The sequence below is a fragment of the Tachyglossus aculeatus genome, chromosome 9, assembly GCF_015852505.1.
Source record: "Tachyglossus aculeatus isolate mTacAcu1 chromosome 9, mTacAcu1.pri, whole genome shotgun sequence".
NCBI lineage: Eukaryota > Metazoa > Chordata > Mammalia > Monotremata > Tachyglossidae > Tachyglossus > Tachyglossus aculeatus.
Window position 1 is genome coordinate 24,280,589 of NC_052074.1, and position 16,973 is coordinate 24,297,561.

At 42.0% G+C, this 16,973-nt stretch overlaps 1 protein-coding gene across 1 annotated transcript in view; it reads left to right on the forward strand.

The window, feature by feature from the left end:
• The window catches only part of BABAM2 (BRISC and BRCA1 A complex member 2), a 359,856-nt gene that overhangs the window by 269,153 nt on the left and 73,730 nt on the right, over positions 1–16,973 (forward strand). The window contains exon 8 of the mRNA XM_038751295.1: positions 15,703–15,802. Within this exon, the coding sequence (XP_038607223.1) occupies positions 15,703–15,802 (100 nt within the window). The remainder of the gene's footprint in view (positions 1–15,702; positions 15,803–16,973) is intronic.

Sequence of the window (16,973 nt, forward strand, 5' to 3'; positions counted from 1 at the left end):
AAGTGCTTAATAAATGCCATTATTATTATTATTATTATCGTCCTATGTGATGAGGGCATGTGTCTTTCCCCAGACCTTTGTGCCACTAGGAAAATGGTGCATAGCCCCGCTACGGACCATTTAAAGTTGTGGTCAGGGGAGGACAGTGAGTGAGGCCAACTTTAGCCCCACAACACTTATCTACATATCTGGACTTTACTGTCATCTCCCCCTCTAGATTGAAAGCTCCTTGTGGGCAGAGAGCAAGTGTCTGTCAGCTCTGTAGTAGTGTCCCCTCTCAAGTGCTTAGTATAGTGCTCTTCACACAGTAAGCCCTCAATAAATACCATTGACTGATTAGTTTTTATTGTGGTGTTTGTTAAGCGCTTACTAAGTGCTAGACACAAGCTAATCAGGTTTGACACAGTCCCTATCCCACATGGGGTTCACAATCTAAAATATTTCCTCTGCCTTCTCTTTTCTGTTCACGTCAAACACAGTGCCACGGTCTCTCCAAATAAGTTCTGTCTCCCAATATTTTAGTTATTTTGTTGGCTTTCTTAAAAATCTTTCATATCACCCGTGGGGGCTTGCAAACTAAAATGCTCCTCTTGATTGATTGACTGAAAGCAATTCCCCAGGAGAGCAACTAGACAAGTGGAAGGGTTACCTGTTTGGCGATAGGCGAGCACCAGACACGCTAATGAAAGCTGAAAAATTAAAAAATAGAATGTTATAATCATTTGAAAAATAAAAAAATAAATTGCGGGGCTGCCTTGTCTGTCATCTAGGGTAATTTGATGTTGGTTTCCTTTGGCATCATTATGGTTAATAGTCCACTTATGAGTTGCAGTGAAAGAGAATGCCTTTTTTTCCTTTTCACGGATGGCTGGGCAAGACATATAAGGTTGTTCATACAAAATCTTAATGGTATAACATCTGCTAAGACCATTGTTTTTTGAAAATACTTTGCAACATGCTAATAAAATCCTGATGGTGGGACATCTGCTGAGATTACTGCCTCTTTTAAAGGCCTCCTTAATATGTTAACAAAGCTCCGAAAAACAATTTTGAACAAAAACTTGGTGAGTTTTCTTGCAATTAGGCTTATTCCCCGTGCAAATGCCAATAGTGCCTTTTCTCTGCGTTTACACCTGAAACTTCCTTGCTAACGTTCCACCTTATCTTCTCAAACTGAGAAACATCTAATCGCATAAATGGTCTTAGGATGTTCATGGAAAATGTGAGTGGAAACAGATCGTTTTGTTATCCTGGTTGGGGGCATTCTTTTTTAGTTGACCAGAGAGAGAAAAAACACTGATCCACCTTGGTGCCTGAAGACCCCAGTAAGCTTGTGTGTATGGTGATTAAGGTTGTCAGCCACCCCAATATACAGAATTCCCCCTGCCCCGCTCCTCCATTTCATTGCTTTATCCCAATTTCCCGGATTGTCTGTCAGAAGAGGAAATATAATGGGAGGAGAGCGGGAAGGGAATTCTTACACACATGGCTTCCTCACGTCTCTCCGTAGCCAACAGTGGGTTGGTCTTTTATCTCTGGCCTCTACCACTATTGTGGGCGGTTGAGCCATAATAACAGTAATAATAATAATGACAGCATTTATTAAGCGCTTACTATGTGCAAAGCACTGTTCTAAGCACTGGGGAGGTTACTAGGTGATCAGATTGTCCCATGGGGGCTCACAACCATCTCTCATCAACCTGAGAAATAAAAGCCGATGTCTGAACTAGAACACACATTTCCCTTTGAAGAGATTTCTCTGCTACACTTACCCAGCCTAAAAATGGCTTATGATTCATAAATCTAACAGCTAGAAACCACAGTTTCTGCCAGTTCTTTCCCCCCGTTTCACGGCCTTTGAAGACTCTCGTACTAGTTGCTTGGTTTCCTAGAACCGCGCTTCAGATTATTCAGCAAGCCCAGGACATATTCGGATTGTGCCGTAGTAAGTTTTTTGAATATTTATCAGTGAAGAGGATAATTGGTGAGTCACCAGCCCGTATCTGTGACGTTGTCTGTTAGGGTCAGTGCTCTGACAGACTAGGAAGCTACTGAATTAAGAAATACTTCCCCCATTACTTAACTCAGTAAAATAAGCATTCTGTAAAATGACCCATCACAGTAGCTGGAGTGCCTCAAACACTGAGGTTCACTCAGCTAAATCATTCAAAATTAGAAATGAGAAAACACTCTGGGGGTTGTGGGCCGGGAATGTTCACTGCAGCCCATGACCTGGAAAAGATGAGCATTCGGGATGGGGCATTTGGGAATTCTTCGTCTATCGGTGGAAGAGTTGCGTAAAAATGTCGATAATTCAGTGTAATTTGAACTGATATTGTCATCACGCTGATGCCAGGTTGAGGAAAGAGAGGATTTCTAAGGGGATATTTTTGGATGTGTTTGCCTTGCCATGTCATTTCTAAGACACCTGGGCAGGATTGAGGTGGGGTTATTATTCATTCAGTCATATTTTTTCAGCACTTACTGTGTGCAGAACACTGTACTAAGCGCTTGGAAAATACAATTCGGCAACAGTATTTCTAGTCTGTGAGCCCACTGTTGGGTTGGGACCGTCTCTAATATGTTGCCAACTTGCACTTCCCAAGCGCCTAGTACAGGGCTCTGCACACAGTAAGCGCTCAATAAATACGATTGGATGAATGAATGAACAGATAGAGACAATCCCTACCCAACAACGGGCCCACAGTCTAGGGTCCTGTATTTTTGGTTGTTGATGTTAAAATCGGACTATGTGCCAGGCATGTGCTGAGCACTGGAGTAGGTATAAGATAATCAGGTTGGACACAGTCCCTGTCCCACATGAGGCCTATAGTCTATGTAAGAGGGAGAACAGGCATCGAAGCTCCAATTCGCAGAAGAGGAAACAGAGGCACAGAGAAGTTCAGTCACTTGCTCAGGATCAAACAGCGGACGAGCGGTGGAGCCGGGAGAGGAACCCAGATCCTCCGACTCCAAGGTCTGTGCTCTTTTTACAAGGCCACGCTGCTTCTCTTATGTGCCCAAAGTGCCCCTGCTACTCAGGTGGTGGCACGAACAAGCAGAACAAAATGCCTGGGATTAGGCGTAGCGGTTAGGGTTGATTGATGACCATGAATGTGCCAAAGGCTGGTGTGCCAGGCACACCTTTGCCTGGAACTGCCAGCGTGTTTTCAGTCTAATCAGGCCCATAAGTGCTTTTCTGATCGATTTTTGTTTTCCTGGAATGCAGCCTAAATCATCCCCCTTTACTTCACTCTCTAGGACTTTGACCACATCAGTAAAAATGGACCCTCAGAATAACTGCAAAGGTTCGGCTGCCGAGAAAAATTTAGCAAGATCCTAAGATTACGCCTTAATCGTGTGTATGTAGAGTCCCCCTCTTTTAGCTAAGAACTTTAAACTATTAACTTCAGCCATATATTTTAGACTGTGAGCCCACTGTTGGGTAGGGACTGTCTCTATATGTTGCAAACTTGTACTTCCCAAGCGCTTAGTACAGTGCTCTGCACACAGTAAGCGCGCAATAAATACGATTGATGATATATATTCACTTGCCTCCCACATTTCACTGCAGGCTCCTTGAAGGCAAGAATGGTCTTTTACATTTCTGTGTATAATAATAATAATAATAATGATGGCATTTATTAAGCGCTTACTATGTGCAGAGCACTGTTCTAAGCGCTGGGGGGATTCAAGGTGATCAAGTTGTCCCACGTGGGGCTCACAGTCTTCATCCCTGTTTTACAGATGAGGGAACTGAGGCTCAGAGAAGTTAAGTGACTTGCCCAAAGTGTATAATAATGTTGATATTTGTTAAGCACATACTACGTGTCAAGCCCTGTTCTAAGCACTGGGATAGATACAAGTTAATCAGGTGGGACACAGTCTTTTTCCCACATGGGCTGAAAGTTTTACATAGGAGGGAGAACGGAAATTTTTTTTTGAGATGTTTGTTAAGCGCTTACTATGACTCCCCCTCCTTCCTCTCCCCCTCCTCCTCCTTCCCATCCCCCCTGCCTTACCTCCTTCCCCTCCCCACAGCACCTGTACATATGTATATATGTTTGTACGTATTTATTACTCTATTTTATTTGTACATATTTATTCTATTTTATTTTGTTAATATGTTTTGTTTTGTTCTCTGTCTCCCCCTTCTAGACTGTGAGCCCGCTGTTGGGTAGGGACCATCTCTAGATGTTGCCAACTTGTACTTCCCAAGCGCTTAGTACAGTGCTCTGCTCACAGTAAGCGCTCAATAAATACGATTGAATGAATGAATGAATGTGTCAAGCTGTTCTAAGCACTGGGGTAGATAAAGGTTAATCGGGCCGGATACAGTGCCTGTGCCTCATGGGACTCACAGCCTAAGTAGGAGGGTGAACAGGACTTGAACCCCCATTTTGCAGTTGAGGAAACTGAGGTACAGAGAAGTTCAAGGGCTTGCCCAAAGTCACACAGCCGGCAAGTGGAAGCAGCGTGGCTCAGTGGAAAGAGCACGAGCTTTGGAGTCAGAGGTCGTGTGTTCGAATCCCGGCTCTGCCACGTGTCTGCTGTGTGACCTTGGGCAAGTGACTTCACTTCTCTGAGCCTCAGTTACCTCATCTGTAAAATGGGGATTAAGACTGTGAGCCCCCCGTGGGACAACCTGATCACCTTGTATCCCCCCCAGCTCTTAGAACAGTGCTTTGCACATAGTAAGCACTTAATAAATACCATCATTATTATTATTATTAATTATGGTATTTGATAAGCGCTTATTTTGTGCCAAGCATTGGGCTGCAAACAAGATAATCAGGTTCTAAGCAGGCCCTGAACCACATGGGGGTTCCCAGTCTCAATAGGAAGGAGAACTATTGACATCCTAGTATTACATCCTTATCCCCATTTTACAGATGAGGAAACTGAAGCACAGAGTACAGTGACTTGCCCAAGGTCAGACAGGGGGCGGTTGCAAAGTAGGGATTAGAACCCAGGTCCTCTGACTCCCAGTTTGTACTCTTTTCATTCGGCCATGCTGATTTTCTGGAGCACAAGTAAAGTCAGAATGGCATAGTGCACGGTTGTCTGACACAGCGGCCTCAGTCCAAATGAAACATGCTTGATGGGAGAGTGTGATCTGCCTAAGATTTCTAGCAAAAATGATTCGTTCATTCATTCAGTCATATTTATTGAGCGCTTACTGTGTGCAGAGCACTGTACTAAGCACTTGGAAAGTACAATTCAATAAAAATAATAATAATAATGGCATTTATTAAGCGCTATGTGCAGAGCACTGTTCTAAGCACTGGGGAGGTTACAAGGTGATCAGGTTGTCCCAAGGGGGCTCACAGTCTTAATCCCCATTTTACAGATGAGGTAACTGAGGCCCAGAGAAGTGAAGTGATTTGCCCAAAGTCACAGCTGACAAGTGGCAGAGCCAGGATTCAAACCCATGACCTCTGACTCCAAAGCCCGGGCTCTTTCCATTGAGCCACGCTGCTTCTCTGATTTTGCCTCATTCATTCATTCATTCATTCAATCATATTTTTTGAGCACTTACTGTGTGCAGAGCACTGTACTAAGCGCTTGGGAGGTACAAGTTGGCAACATATAGAGACGGTCCCTACCCAACAGCGGGCTCACAGTCTATTAATTAGTACACAAGGCCAGAAGGGCGTAACCTACTCCCAATCCTACCTTTGGGGAACTGACAGTTGCCAATTAGCAGTTTTAGTATTTATTAAATGCTTAATGTGTGCAAGAGCACTGTACTAAGTACTCGGAGAGAATTCGCATGCTACCATGGAGGTGTCATGCTACCAGACTTAAATCAATTTGTAATTCATACGGGAGATGTGAACAAGACTGTAAATTTTCTTTGAAGCTCATGCCCTTAAGCGTTGCCAGTTTATGGAATGTTTAGAAGAAGTTGAAGCAGCGTATGGAGATGTAGTTTATTTTTAATGCCGTCAGATGTCCAAGTTGTGGAAACTTGTTGAAGAGACTTGCAGAGCCGCTTCCTCAAACGCGTCCTAACTGAATGTACCGCACAGTTCTGGGAAACCATTCGGTCAGTTAAATACCGGTATTCTCAGTGACTTGATCCAAATTGATCCTTGGCTAGCCTTTGGCTCGTAGTTGTCCACTTCTGTAGTAACCAAGTTGATTAAACTGTTTTGTAAATGCTTTTATTACTGCTAATAAAACCGTGTGTTTGAATAGGTAACAGGCACAGTTCTGGGAAACCATTCAGTCAGTTAAATACTGGTATTCTCAGTGACTTGATCTGAATTGATCCTTGGCTAGCCCTTGGCTCGTAGTTGTCCACTTCTGTAGTAACCAAGTTGATTAAACTGTTTTGTAACCGTTTTTATTACTGCTAATAAAACCATGTGTTTGAATAGGTAACAGGCACAGTTCTGGGAAACCATTTGGTCAAATACTGGTATTCTCAGTGACTTGATCCAAATTGATCCTTAGCTAGCCCTTGGCTCATAGTTATCCACTTCTGTAGTAACCAAGTTGATTAAACTGCTTTGTAAATGCTTTTATTACTGCTAATAAAACCGTGTGTTTGAATAGGTAACAGGCACAGTTCTGGGAAACCATTCGGTCAGTTGAATACCGGTATTCTCAGTGACTTGATCCTAATTGGTCCTTGGCTAACCTGTCTCGTAGTTGTCCACTTCTGTAGTAACCAAGTTGATTAAACTGTCTTGTAAATGCTTTTATTACTGCTAATAAAACCATGTGTTTGAATAGGTAACAGGCACAGTTCTGAGAAACCATTCGGTCAGTTAAATACCGGTATTCTCAGTGACTTGATCCAAATTGATCTTTGGATAACCTTTGGCTCCTAGTTGTCCACTTCTGTAGTAACCAAGTTGATTAAACTGTTTTGTAAATGCTTTTATTACTGCTAATAAAACCGTGTGTTTGAATAGGTAACAGGCACAGTTCTGGGAAACCATTCAGTCAGTTAAATACTGGTATTCTCAATGACTTGATCTGAATTAATCCTTGGCTAGCCCTTGGCTTGTAGTTGCCCACTTCTGTAGTAACCAAGTTGATTAAACTGTTTTGTAAATGCTTTTATTACTGCTAATAAAACCATGTGTTTGAATAGGTAACAGGCACAGTTCTGAGAAACCATTCAGTCAGTTAAATACCGGTATTCCCAGTGACTTGATCCGAATTGATCCTTGGCTAGCCCCTGGCTCGTAGTTGTCCACTTCTGTAGTAACCAAGTTGATTAAACTGTTTTGTAACCGTTTTTATTACTGCTAATAAAACCGTGTGTTTGAATAGGTAAGAGGCACAGTTCTGGGAAACCATTCGGTCAGTTAAATACTGGTATTCTCAGTGACTTGATCCAAATTGATCCTTGGCTAGCCTTTGGCTCGTAGTTGTCCACTTCTGTAGTAACCAAGTTGATTAAACTGTTTTGTAAACGCTTTTATTACTGCTAATAAAACCATGTGTTTGAATAGGTAACAGGCACAGTTCTGGGAAACCATTCAATCAGTTAAATACCGGTATTCTCAGTGACTTGATCTGAATTGATCCTTGGCTAGCCCTTGGCTCCTAGTTGTCCACTTCTGTAGTAACCAAGTTGATTAAACTGTTTTGTAAACGCTTTTATTACTGCTAATAAAACCGTGTGTTTGAATAGGTAACAGGCACAGTTCTGGGAAACCATTCAATCAGTTAAATACCGGTATTCTCAGTGACTTGATCCAAATTGGTCCTTGGCTAACCTTTGTCTTGTAGTTGTCCACTTCTGTAGTAACCAAGTTGATTAAAATGTTTTGTAAACGGTTTTATTACTGCTAATAAAACCGTGTGTTTGAATAGGTAACAGGCACAGTTCTGGGAAACCATTTGGTCAGTTAAATACCGGTATTCTCAGTGACTTGATCCGAATTGATCCTTGGCTAGCCCTTGGCTCGGAGTTGTCCACTTCTGTAGTAACCAAGTTGATTAAACTGTTTTGTAAACGTTTTTATTACTGCTAATAAAACCATGTGTTTGAATAGGTAACAGGCTGCCCTTCCCCATTTTCAGCAATAAAATATCCGTGTGGCCGCCACATGCATATGGATTTCTGGTCATGCGGCCCACGGCGTAGAACACGTGGACACCCCGGATCTAGTGGAAAGTGCATGGACCTGAGAGCAGAGGACTGTGACTCTAGTGCCACATCTGCTACTGATCTGCTGAGTTGGGCAAATCACTTAACCTCGAAGGGTCTGTTTCATTATCTGTAAAATGGAGATTAATAATAGCTACCTCTCCCTCCTTCTCAGGTCCATAGTAGACCTCCCAGGATAGTGTTTGTTCCATCTTGGAATACCAAGTAAGCAATTAAATGAATAAATATATACATGCATAATACTACACCTACTAACAAGAACTGTGGTATTTTTTAAGCGCTTACTGTGTGACAAGAAGTGTACTGAGTACTGGAGCAGACATGAGGTAATAATAATGATAATGATGGCATTTATTAAGCACTTACTGTGTGCAAAGCACTGTTCTAAGCACTAGGGAGGTTACAAGGTGATCAGGTTGTGCTCACAGTCTTAATCCCCATTTTATAGATGAGGGAACTGAGGCCCAGAGAAGTTAAGTGACTTGCCCAAAGTCACACAGCTGACAATTGGCAGAGCCGGGATTTGAACCCATGACCTCTGACTCCAAAGCCGGGCTCTTTCCACTGAGCCATGCTATCAGGTCAGACAGAGTCCCTGTCCCACATTGGACTTGCAATCTAAATAGAAGGGACAACGGGTATGGGATCCCCATTATACAGATGAAGGAACTGAGGCACAGAGAAATTCAGTGGCAGGCAAGTGTCACAGCCCGGATTAGAACCCAGGTCCTTTGGCTCCCAGGCCCCTGTTCTTTGCACTAGGCCACACTGCTTTTCTTATGCATACATAGATAAATAGATAGTTTCATGAGTGTTGAGGTGGCTGAGGTTATTGGTGTGGGTGGTTATCAGTTACTATCCTGAATTTCCCACGTAGGGTATTCAGAGAAGTTTGTGACCATTTTCAAAATGTCAAGGGATAGGTTAGTTCATCTACATAAAGTGGTGGAAGTATCTGAATTTTGATCGCTTCCTAAATCGTTTGGGACTTTACCCTAATGGCATTGAAAGCCAAACAGAACCTATATTTAACTGTCCTTTGAGTGTGTGGGATGAGACTTCTATTTGTGTGTGAGTGTGGTTGGTAAGACTGATATGCGACTGGCAATCTTTCCTCATCGGTCGCAAGTAAAGATGTCCCTTGTCGCACCATCATTTTTGCTATATGAGTTGCTGGTGCTAGTTTCATGACTTCCTCTTGGCGAAGCAATTGTCGCAAGGCCTCTCCTCTAAGACTGGCTCTATTTCTAATTGCTCCACGTCAGGCTGATTTTTATCTGTTGCCTACCTCACAGCTAGCTATTAGCAAGCATTATCTGAGGTTTACTTCACTGTATCTTTGAAAATTTCTTTCTTCACTGCTTATGACTTCCCACTTCAGCTGCTAATATGGCGTCTCTCTGGGTTTATCCATTCCCTTCGCATTTGTGCCAAGACAAAGTGCAACGCAGTCAGCCCCGCTTCAGGAGTGATGGAAATTTAATTCTTCCGGAGCCTCATTATTTGTGACTCTGGATTATTATTTGTTGTTACGTGTGGCACTAGGGTGTTGTTGATGGAACAGACTAGAAGTCCATATCAGTGTCTTTGTATCCCCCGGTCTTTACGGCAGTAGAGAAGGCTGGAAATTAAAATGGCTATACTAACCATCAGCTTAACGTGCATCTTGATATCCTTTTGGTGCCAATCTGTCAGACAGCCAAAGGAAACAATAGCCTTCTTGGTTCCATTTTCAAACGCCTTGTTTATTCTTACATCATTGGAAATTATTCTACCTACCTAACAAGATTCATTAACAACATTCCAATCTGTGACACCAATGGATATTTTTGGCCGAATAAACCGATGGTATTTGTTGCATGCTTACTATGTGCCGAAGACTGTGAGCCCACTGTTGGGTAGGGACTGTCTCTATATGTTGCCAACTTGTACTTCCCAAGCGCTTAGTACAGTGCTCTGCACACAGTAAGCGCTCAATAAATACAATTGATTGATCGAAGGCCACTGTACTAAGCACTTGGGAGAGCACAATATAGCAGTTGGTAGACATATCCCCTGCCCACAGTGAGCTCGTAGCCTAGAGAATCTGCATGGTCAAAAAACTAATCAATAGAGTTTAATGAGTGCATAGTTTGTGCAGAGCACTGTACTAAGGGCTTGGGAGAATATAATTAATTAATCATGGCATTTGATAAGCGCTTACTACGTGCAAAGCACTGTTCTAAGCACTGGGGGGGATACAATGCGATCAAGTTGCCCCACGTAGGGCTCACAGTCTTAATCCCCATTTTTACAGATGAGGTAACTGAGGCTCAGAGAAGTTAAGTGACTTGCCCAAGGTCACACAGCAGACTTGTGGTGGAGCCGGGATAATATAATTAGTAGACTTGATACCCGCCCTCAAGAAGCTTACAATCTAGATGGGAAGACAGACACTAAAGTTAATTACAGATAAGAGGAAGGAGGAAAAGGGGTTTTGTCAGGTTTGGACGGACACGTAATCAGGGTTTTCCTCATGTTTGTCTTCATTTGATTAGTGCAAGGTGATCTTTCCCACCACCACCACCACCCCGCGCTCCGCCCCCAGCAAGAGAACCAAACAAAATGAAACCTCGATGAGCAAAAAGCCATATAGTTTATGGCCCCTCACGAGACAATTGACATCATTTTATCACACCGCCCAAGGTACCGTGTGATGACATCGTTACACAGTGTCAAAGGCCACTGAGTGGGTCAAGGAGGATTAGGATGGAGTGGAGTCTGCTAGATTCTTAAAAGGAGGTTATCAGTGACCTCGTAGAGAGCAGGTTCAGTGGAGGAGGCTGAAGCTGGATTGTGGGTGCCCGGGAGACACGAGAAGTTGAGAACACGGGTGAAAACAACTCATTTAGGGAGTTTGGACGGGAGTGGTAGGCGGGAGTTGGGACAGTAACTGGAGGGTGCTGGGGGATCCTTACTGAGTCTTGAAAAGGATATTCATTCCCAATCATAAGCTACAGTCTTTTCCCCATCAACACTTAGGGGCCGTAGCGTCCGTGATTCCATCTCCTCTTGTTATTTGGCCCTGCAACCCATATTTCACCCAAGGGCCAAAAGTTTAATATTTAAATGTAAGGTATGTTTTTAAAAAACAATTTTTCCAAAGAAAATTTTGGGTTTTGTTCAAGTTCCGCACATGGAAAAACCTAGTAGGTGCCATGCTTACGTTAGTGAGGACTATACCTTGAAGAGCAGGATGGCTCAGTGGAAAGAGCATGGATTTGGGAGTCAGAGGTCGTGGGTTCTAATCCCGGCTCTGCCACTTGTCAGCTGTGAGACTTTGGGCAAGTCAATTAATTTCTCTGTGCCTCAGTTACCTAATCTGTAAAATCGGGGTTAAGACCGTGAGCCCCACGTTGGACAACCTGATTACCTTGTATCTCCCCCAGCGCTTAGAACAGTACTTGGCACATAGTAAGCGCTTAACAAATGCCATTATTATTATTATTTTCTTGGAGTCACACACCATTAAGACTCTCTCCTAGTCCCACTCCTAGAAACCAGATGTCAGCACATAGACCTGATTAACGTAAAAACTATAATAATAATAATGGCAATTCGTAAAGCACTTACTATGTGTCAAGCACCGTTCTAAGCTCTGGGGTAGATACAAGCTGATCAGGTTGGACACAGTCCCTGTCCCACGTAGGACTCACAGTCTTAATCCCCATTTTACAGATGAGGGAACTGAGGCACAGAGAAGTGAAGTGACTGGCCTAGAGTCACACAGCAGACAAGTTGCAGAGCCGGGACTGACACCCAGGTCCTTCTTACCCCCAGGCTATGCTGCTTCCCCACCATTCAGGCCTTCTTAAGCCTTTAGATTTTGAGGGATTCGGGTTATTCCTCAGGGATTGAGAAGTAGTGTGGCCTACTGGTTAGAGCAGCAGCCTGGGAAGCCACCCTGCAGAGGTGGAGAAAGGGGAGGAAAGAGAGGGAAGGGAATTGCCTTCCCTGAAGTGATTCCCATGATGTTGGACGAGATTTACGGATCCGGGCAGTGTCAGCGATTAGCACTTGTCCTTTCTCCAGGTTTTATATATTGTGATCATTCAGAAGTGGGGTTACTCCCTGTACTAATGAATGTATATGTGCTTAGTTTCCATATTCTTCCTTGCACCTCTAGTTTATTAAATTCCCACTTTTTTCTCTTGAGATGATTAGCGCTCAATAAATACGACTGAAGGAATGAATCCCCACAGCACATATATATCTATTTGTGTATATCTGTAATTTATTGATTTATCTATTTATATTAATGTCTATCTCCTCCTCTAGACCGTGAGCTCGTTGTTGGGTAGGGACCATCTCTAGATGTTGCCAACTTGTACTTCCCAAGCGCTTAGTACAGTGCTCCGCACACAGTAAGCGCTCAATAAATACGATTGAATGAATGAATGAATTAGAACATTTCCTTTTCAGGAATGTACTGTAAGATTACAATATTTCTTAAACTCAGTTTTCTATCTGGTGTGTATTTTCCTCTGCCCTCTACTACCTCTTGCTATGTATCTTTAATATTTTTAGTACCTATATGTGGTGAATTATACCCTCGTAATTAAGCTGAGTATATTTATCACAGAATTGCCCCAACATTAAATTGCTAAATTGTCTTGTGAGCCCCATGTGGGACAACTTGATCACGTTGTATCCCCCCAACACTTAGAACAGTGCTTCGCACATAGTAAGTGCTTAACAAATGTCATTATTATTGTTATTATTATTTTTAAAGTGTATTGTTATTCTAATCCTTGGCTGGAATGATTATTTCATTGCATAATCTGAACTTTACTCGTGAGCATTCCTAGGTAGTTTCCATTTTACATTTAAGCTATAATAAATTAATTGCAGAATATTTACTTGCTTAACAAAACTACTTCAGCTCCATTTAGCTTTAGCTTTATACTCTACTCTGAATTATTTTCATTCAGTTTTAGATTTCTTGTCAAGTCTGCCTTTATAATTCTTTTGCGGACTTTTTTGTCCACTGCCATATTTTATCAGTTGAACACGCTACTTCTTTTTAGTTCATGACTTCTTATTGTTTTTACTGCTGGAAAAGGACATAGTCATTTCACATAAGTTTGTAGCAGATTTTTCCAAATTCAGGATGCATCTTTGTTGTTGAAGACTCCTACCACAGTTTTAATTCATTCAATCGTATTTATTGAGCGCTTACTGTGTGCAGAGCACTATACTAAGCCCTTAATCTCATTTCCTGTATATATGTATATATGTTTGTACATATTTATTACTCTATTTATTTATTTATTTATTTTACTTGTACATATCTATTCTATTTATTTTATTTTGTTAGTATGTTTGGTTTTGTTCTCTGTCTCCCCCTCTCAGACTGTGAGCCCACTGTTGGGTAGGGACTGTCTCTATATGTTGCCAATTTGTACTTCCCAAGCGCTTAGTACAGTGCTCTGCACATAGTAAGCGCTCAATAAATATGATTGATTGATTGATTGATTGATTTCCAGTCTCACTATACTGTCATAGTTTCTTATTTGAACCTCCCCAACCAAATTCTGGTTATCCTGGACCCAATATCCTTGGCTATTACTGTTTCCCATCAATTGAATGCTTATAAATTAGCTTCAGCTGTTTAACATATTTTTAGAGATTTGTCTAAAGCCGATTTATCCACTTCCAGTAGTTTTTTCCATATGTCCACACATTATTTAATAAATGCATCGTCTAGAGTTCTGAAATTGCCCCTTTGACGCAAGTTCCTTAGTTACTGTTAGGTTGCAAAAGGTTTCTTCTGCCCATAATCTTACGGAATTTGAATCATACATATAACAAGGAATGTTTCCACAGAAGAACGTTTACAATTTTATAAGAAAAAACTATATATAAATAACATACATGTAAGTAGGTCTACATATGTATATATATATATACCCTCCTAGAAGTGAGTGTCTCTCCTGCTCTGTTCTTCTGCTAATTCTTAACAGCCCTTTATATCTGTGGAACATTTCCTGAATAGAAGGTTAACAAGGCCAAAGCAGAGCAGGAAGTGTTTCTAGGCCTTGTTTTAGGATAATGGTCTGGATTATTCTTTTTCTTTTTGTTCGCTGCAGCCCCACATCTCTTATGTACATATCCTTGCATTCTGCCATTTCCCCTAGCTGTAATTTATTTTAATATCTGCCTCCCCCTCCAGACTATAAGCTCTTTGTGGGCAGGGATTGAGTGTACCAACTGTATTCTATTGTACACTTTAAGGTACTTAATATAGTGCTCTGAACACAAGTGCTCATTGAATACAATTGACTGCTTTGAGAACAAATAAGTGTGTGTGTGAGAGAGAGAAATACCCTGCCAATGCTCTGCCTCCAATCTGAAATGTTCTCAAAAGGGGAGCCTGCAGATATATCTAAACCTAGCCCAAGCTCACACAACTGATCAAGATTGGGGCTGTAATCAAGGGAGATTGTTTTTCCCCCCTCTATCACAAATACCGTCATCATAATACTAATAATTGTTGTACCCTCAGGAGCAACAGATGGGAAATTGGGGTTATTAATTTTTGTTGTCATTGTCATTGTTCTCTTGATTATTGAGGGAGAGATCAGTGCATCTGCCTCTCACTGGTAGAATTTACTGGCTATGTTGCCAACTTGTACTTCCCAAGCGCTTAATACACTGCTCTGCACACAGTAAGTGCTCAATAAATGCAATTGAATGAATGAATGCTAAACCACAGCAGTATCGTCTAGTTTAAGGTCCATGAGACTGGACTCTCAGCTCTGCTATTAGCCTGCTGGGGAACCTTAAGGAAATCTTCGCGCTACGTAACTTCTCGCTACCTCAGTTTCCTCCTCCACAAAATGGAAATTGTAAATCTTGTCTCTTTCTTGACCTCACGGAAGTACTGGAAAAAAAAATTACTACATAAATTCAAGTTGTTCATTCATTTAATCATATTTAATGAGTGCTTACTGTGTGCAGAGCACTGTACTAAGTGCTTGGGAAGTACAAGTTGGCAACATCTAGAGACGGTCCCTACCCAACAACGGGCTCACAGTCTAGAAGGGGGAGACAGACAACAAAACAAAACACGTAGACAGGTTGTTTTTAGTAGTCATAATTCAGTTGGATTGAAGTATTTCTCTAGGTTATAGGTGAAAGTAAAGTCATAGTGGTCCTGTGCCAGTCAATTTAAAAGTGGAAGGAGGGTACATCATAAATGAATCATCAAAGCTCATCTGCTAGGACTGTAAGCTTGTTGTGGGCAGGAAATGTCTAGCAACTCTGTCATATTGTCCTGTCTCCGGTACCCCATACAGATTAAGTGCTCAGTAAATACCATTGATTGATGCGTATTATAAAAGTCGATAAATGTTCAGAGAGTTTCTTGAAACACATTGTGACGTGGCGATTCTTCTTACAGAGTGGAGGTTCTCCTCACCATTTCTGTCAATTGATCCTAAGTCTTTTGGACTTAATTAGGCTGATTTCTTCTTAAATCACGTGAACCTTAGTGACCTGTTTAATCATATGGTTTATGTTTTACTTTTTAGTGCTCTTGGAGGCTCCTCTGCTCTTCACATCCCAGCCTTTCCAGGAGGAGGATGTCTAATTGATTATGTCCCGCAAGTGTGCCAGCTACTAACCAACAAGGTGAGTACAGCCAACTTCATTTTCTGTTTTAATCTTTGGGGAGCTTTTCAGCCCTCTGTTGCATTCTGGAAAACATGGTGGCGATAATACCTGCTTTTGATATCATTCCCAATTCAGAATCCAAATCATCAGCTTGAAGTTTCACCCAAATAACAACTATCCCTTCGTCTCCTGAACAATATAATTTTATTCATATTAATGGCAGGGAACGGGTCTGCAAATTCTGTTGTATGTACTCTCCCAAATGCTTAGTACAGTGTCCTGCACATAGTAAGAGCTCAATAAATACCATTGACTGATTGACTTTCTGACTCTAATTCCTTCTTTGTTGACTTGGACATTATGTTTTGCTTTTTCCTCTCTTTGCTGTCCCCTATCCTCCTTCCTCAGCTTCACCAAAACTCCTCCCTCCCCTCCTTCAAAACACTTCTAATATATCACCTGTCCTAGAAGGCATTCCCTCCACTGTTAATCTTCTCCACTGTTCCAGTCAGGCCTTACCCCAGGCACTTCTACTCTCTTATGCACTCATCTGTTCATTTGTTATTTGTTGATTTTTTTTTAATGGTATTTGTTAAGTGCTCGGTGTGTGTCAGGCACTGTACTAAATCTTGGGGTAAATACAAGCTAATCAGGTTGGACACAGCCCTTGTCCCACTTGGGGACTCACAGTCTTAATTTCCATTTTACAGATGAGGGAACCAAGGCACAGAGAAGTAAAGTGACTTGCCTAAGGTTATGTAGCTGACAAGTGGCAAAGTCGGGATTGGAACCCAGGTGCTTCTAAATCCCAGGCTCGTGTTTTATCCACTAATAATAATAATAATAATGATGGCATTTGTTAAGCGCTTACTGTGTGCAAAGCACTGTTCTAAGCGCTGGGGAGGATACAAGGTGATCAGGTTGTCCCACGTGGGGCTCACAGTGTTAATCCCCATTTTACAGATGAGGGAACTGAGGCACAGAGAAGTGAAGTGGCTTGCCCAAAGTCACACAGCTGACAAGTGGCAGAGCCGGTATTTGAACCCATGACCTCTGACTCCAAAGCCCGTGCTCTTTCCATTGAGCCACACTGCTTCTCACATTTGTTCACTAATGTCTCAGTACATCTGCTGGACAACTCTTTGAAGTCAGGGATCATCTGGAGGGCCTCCAAAGTCAGTCCAGTGGT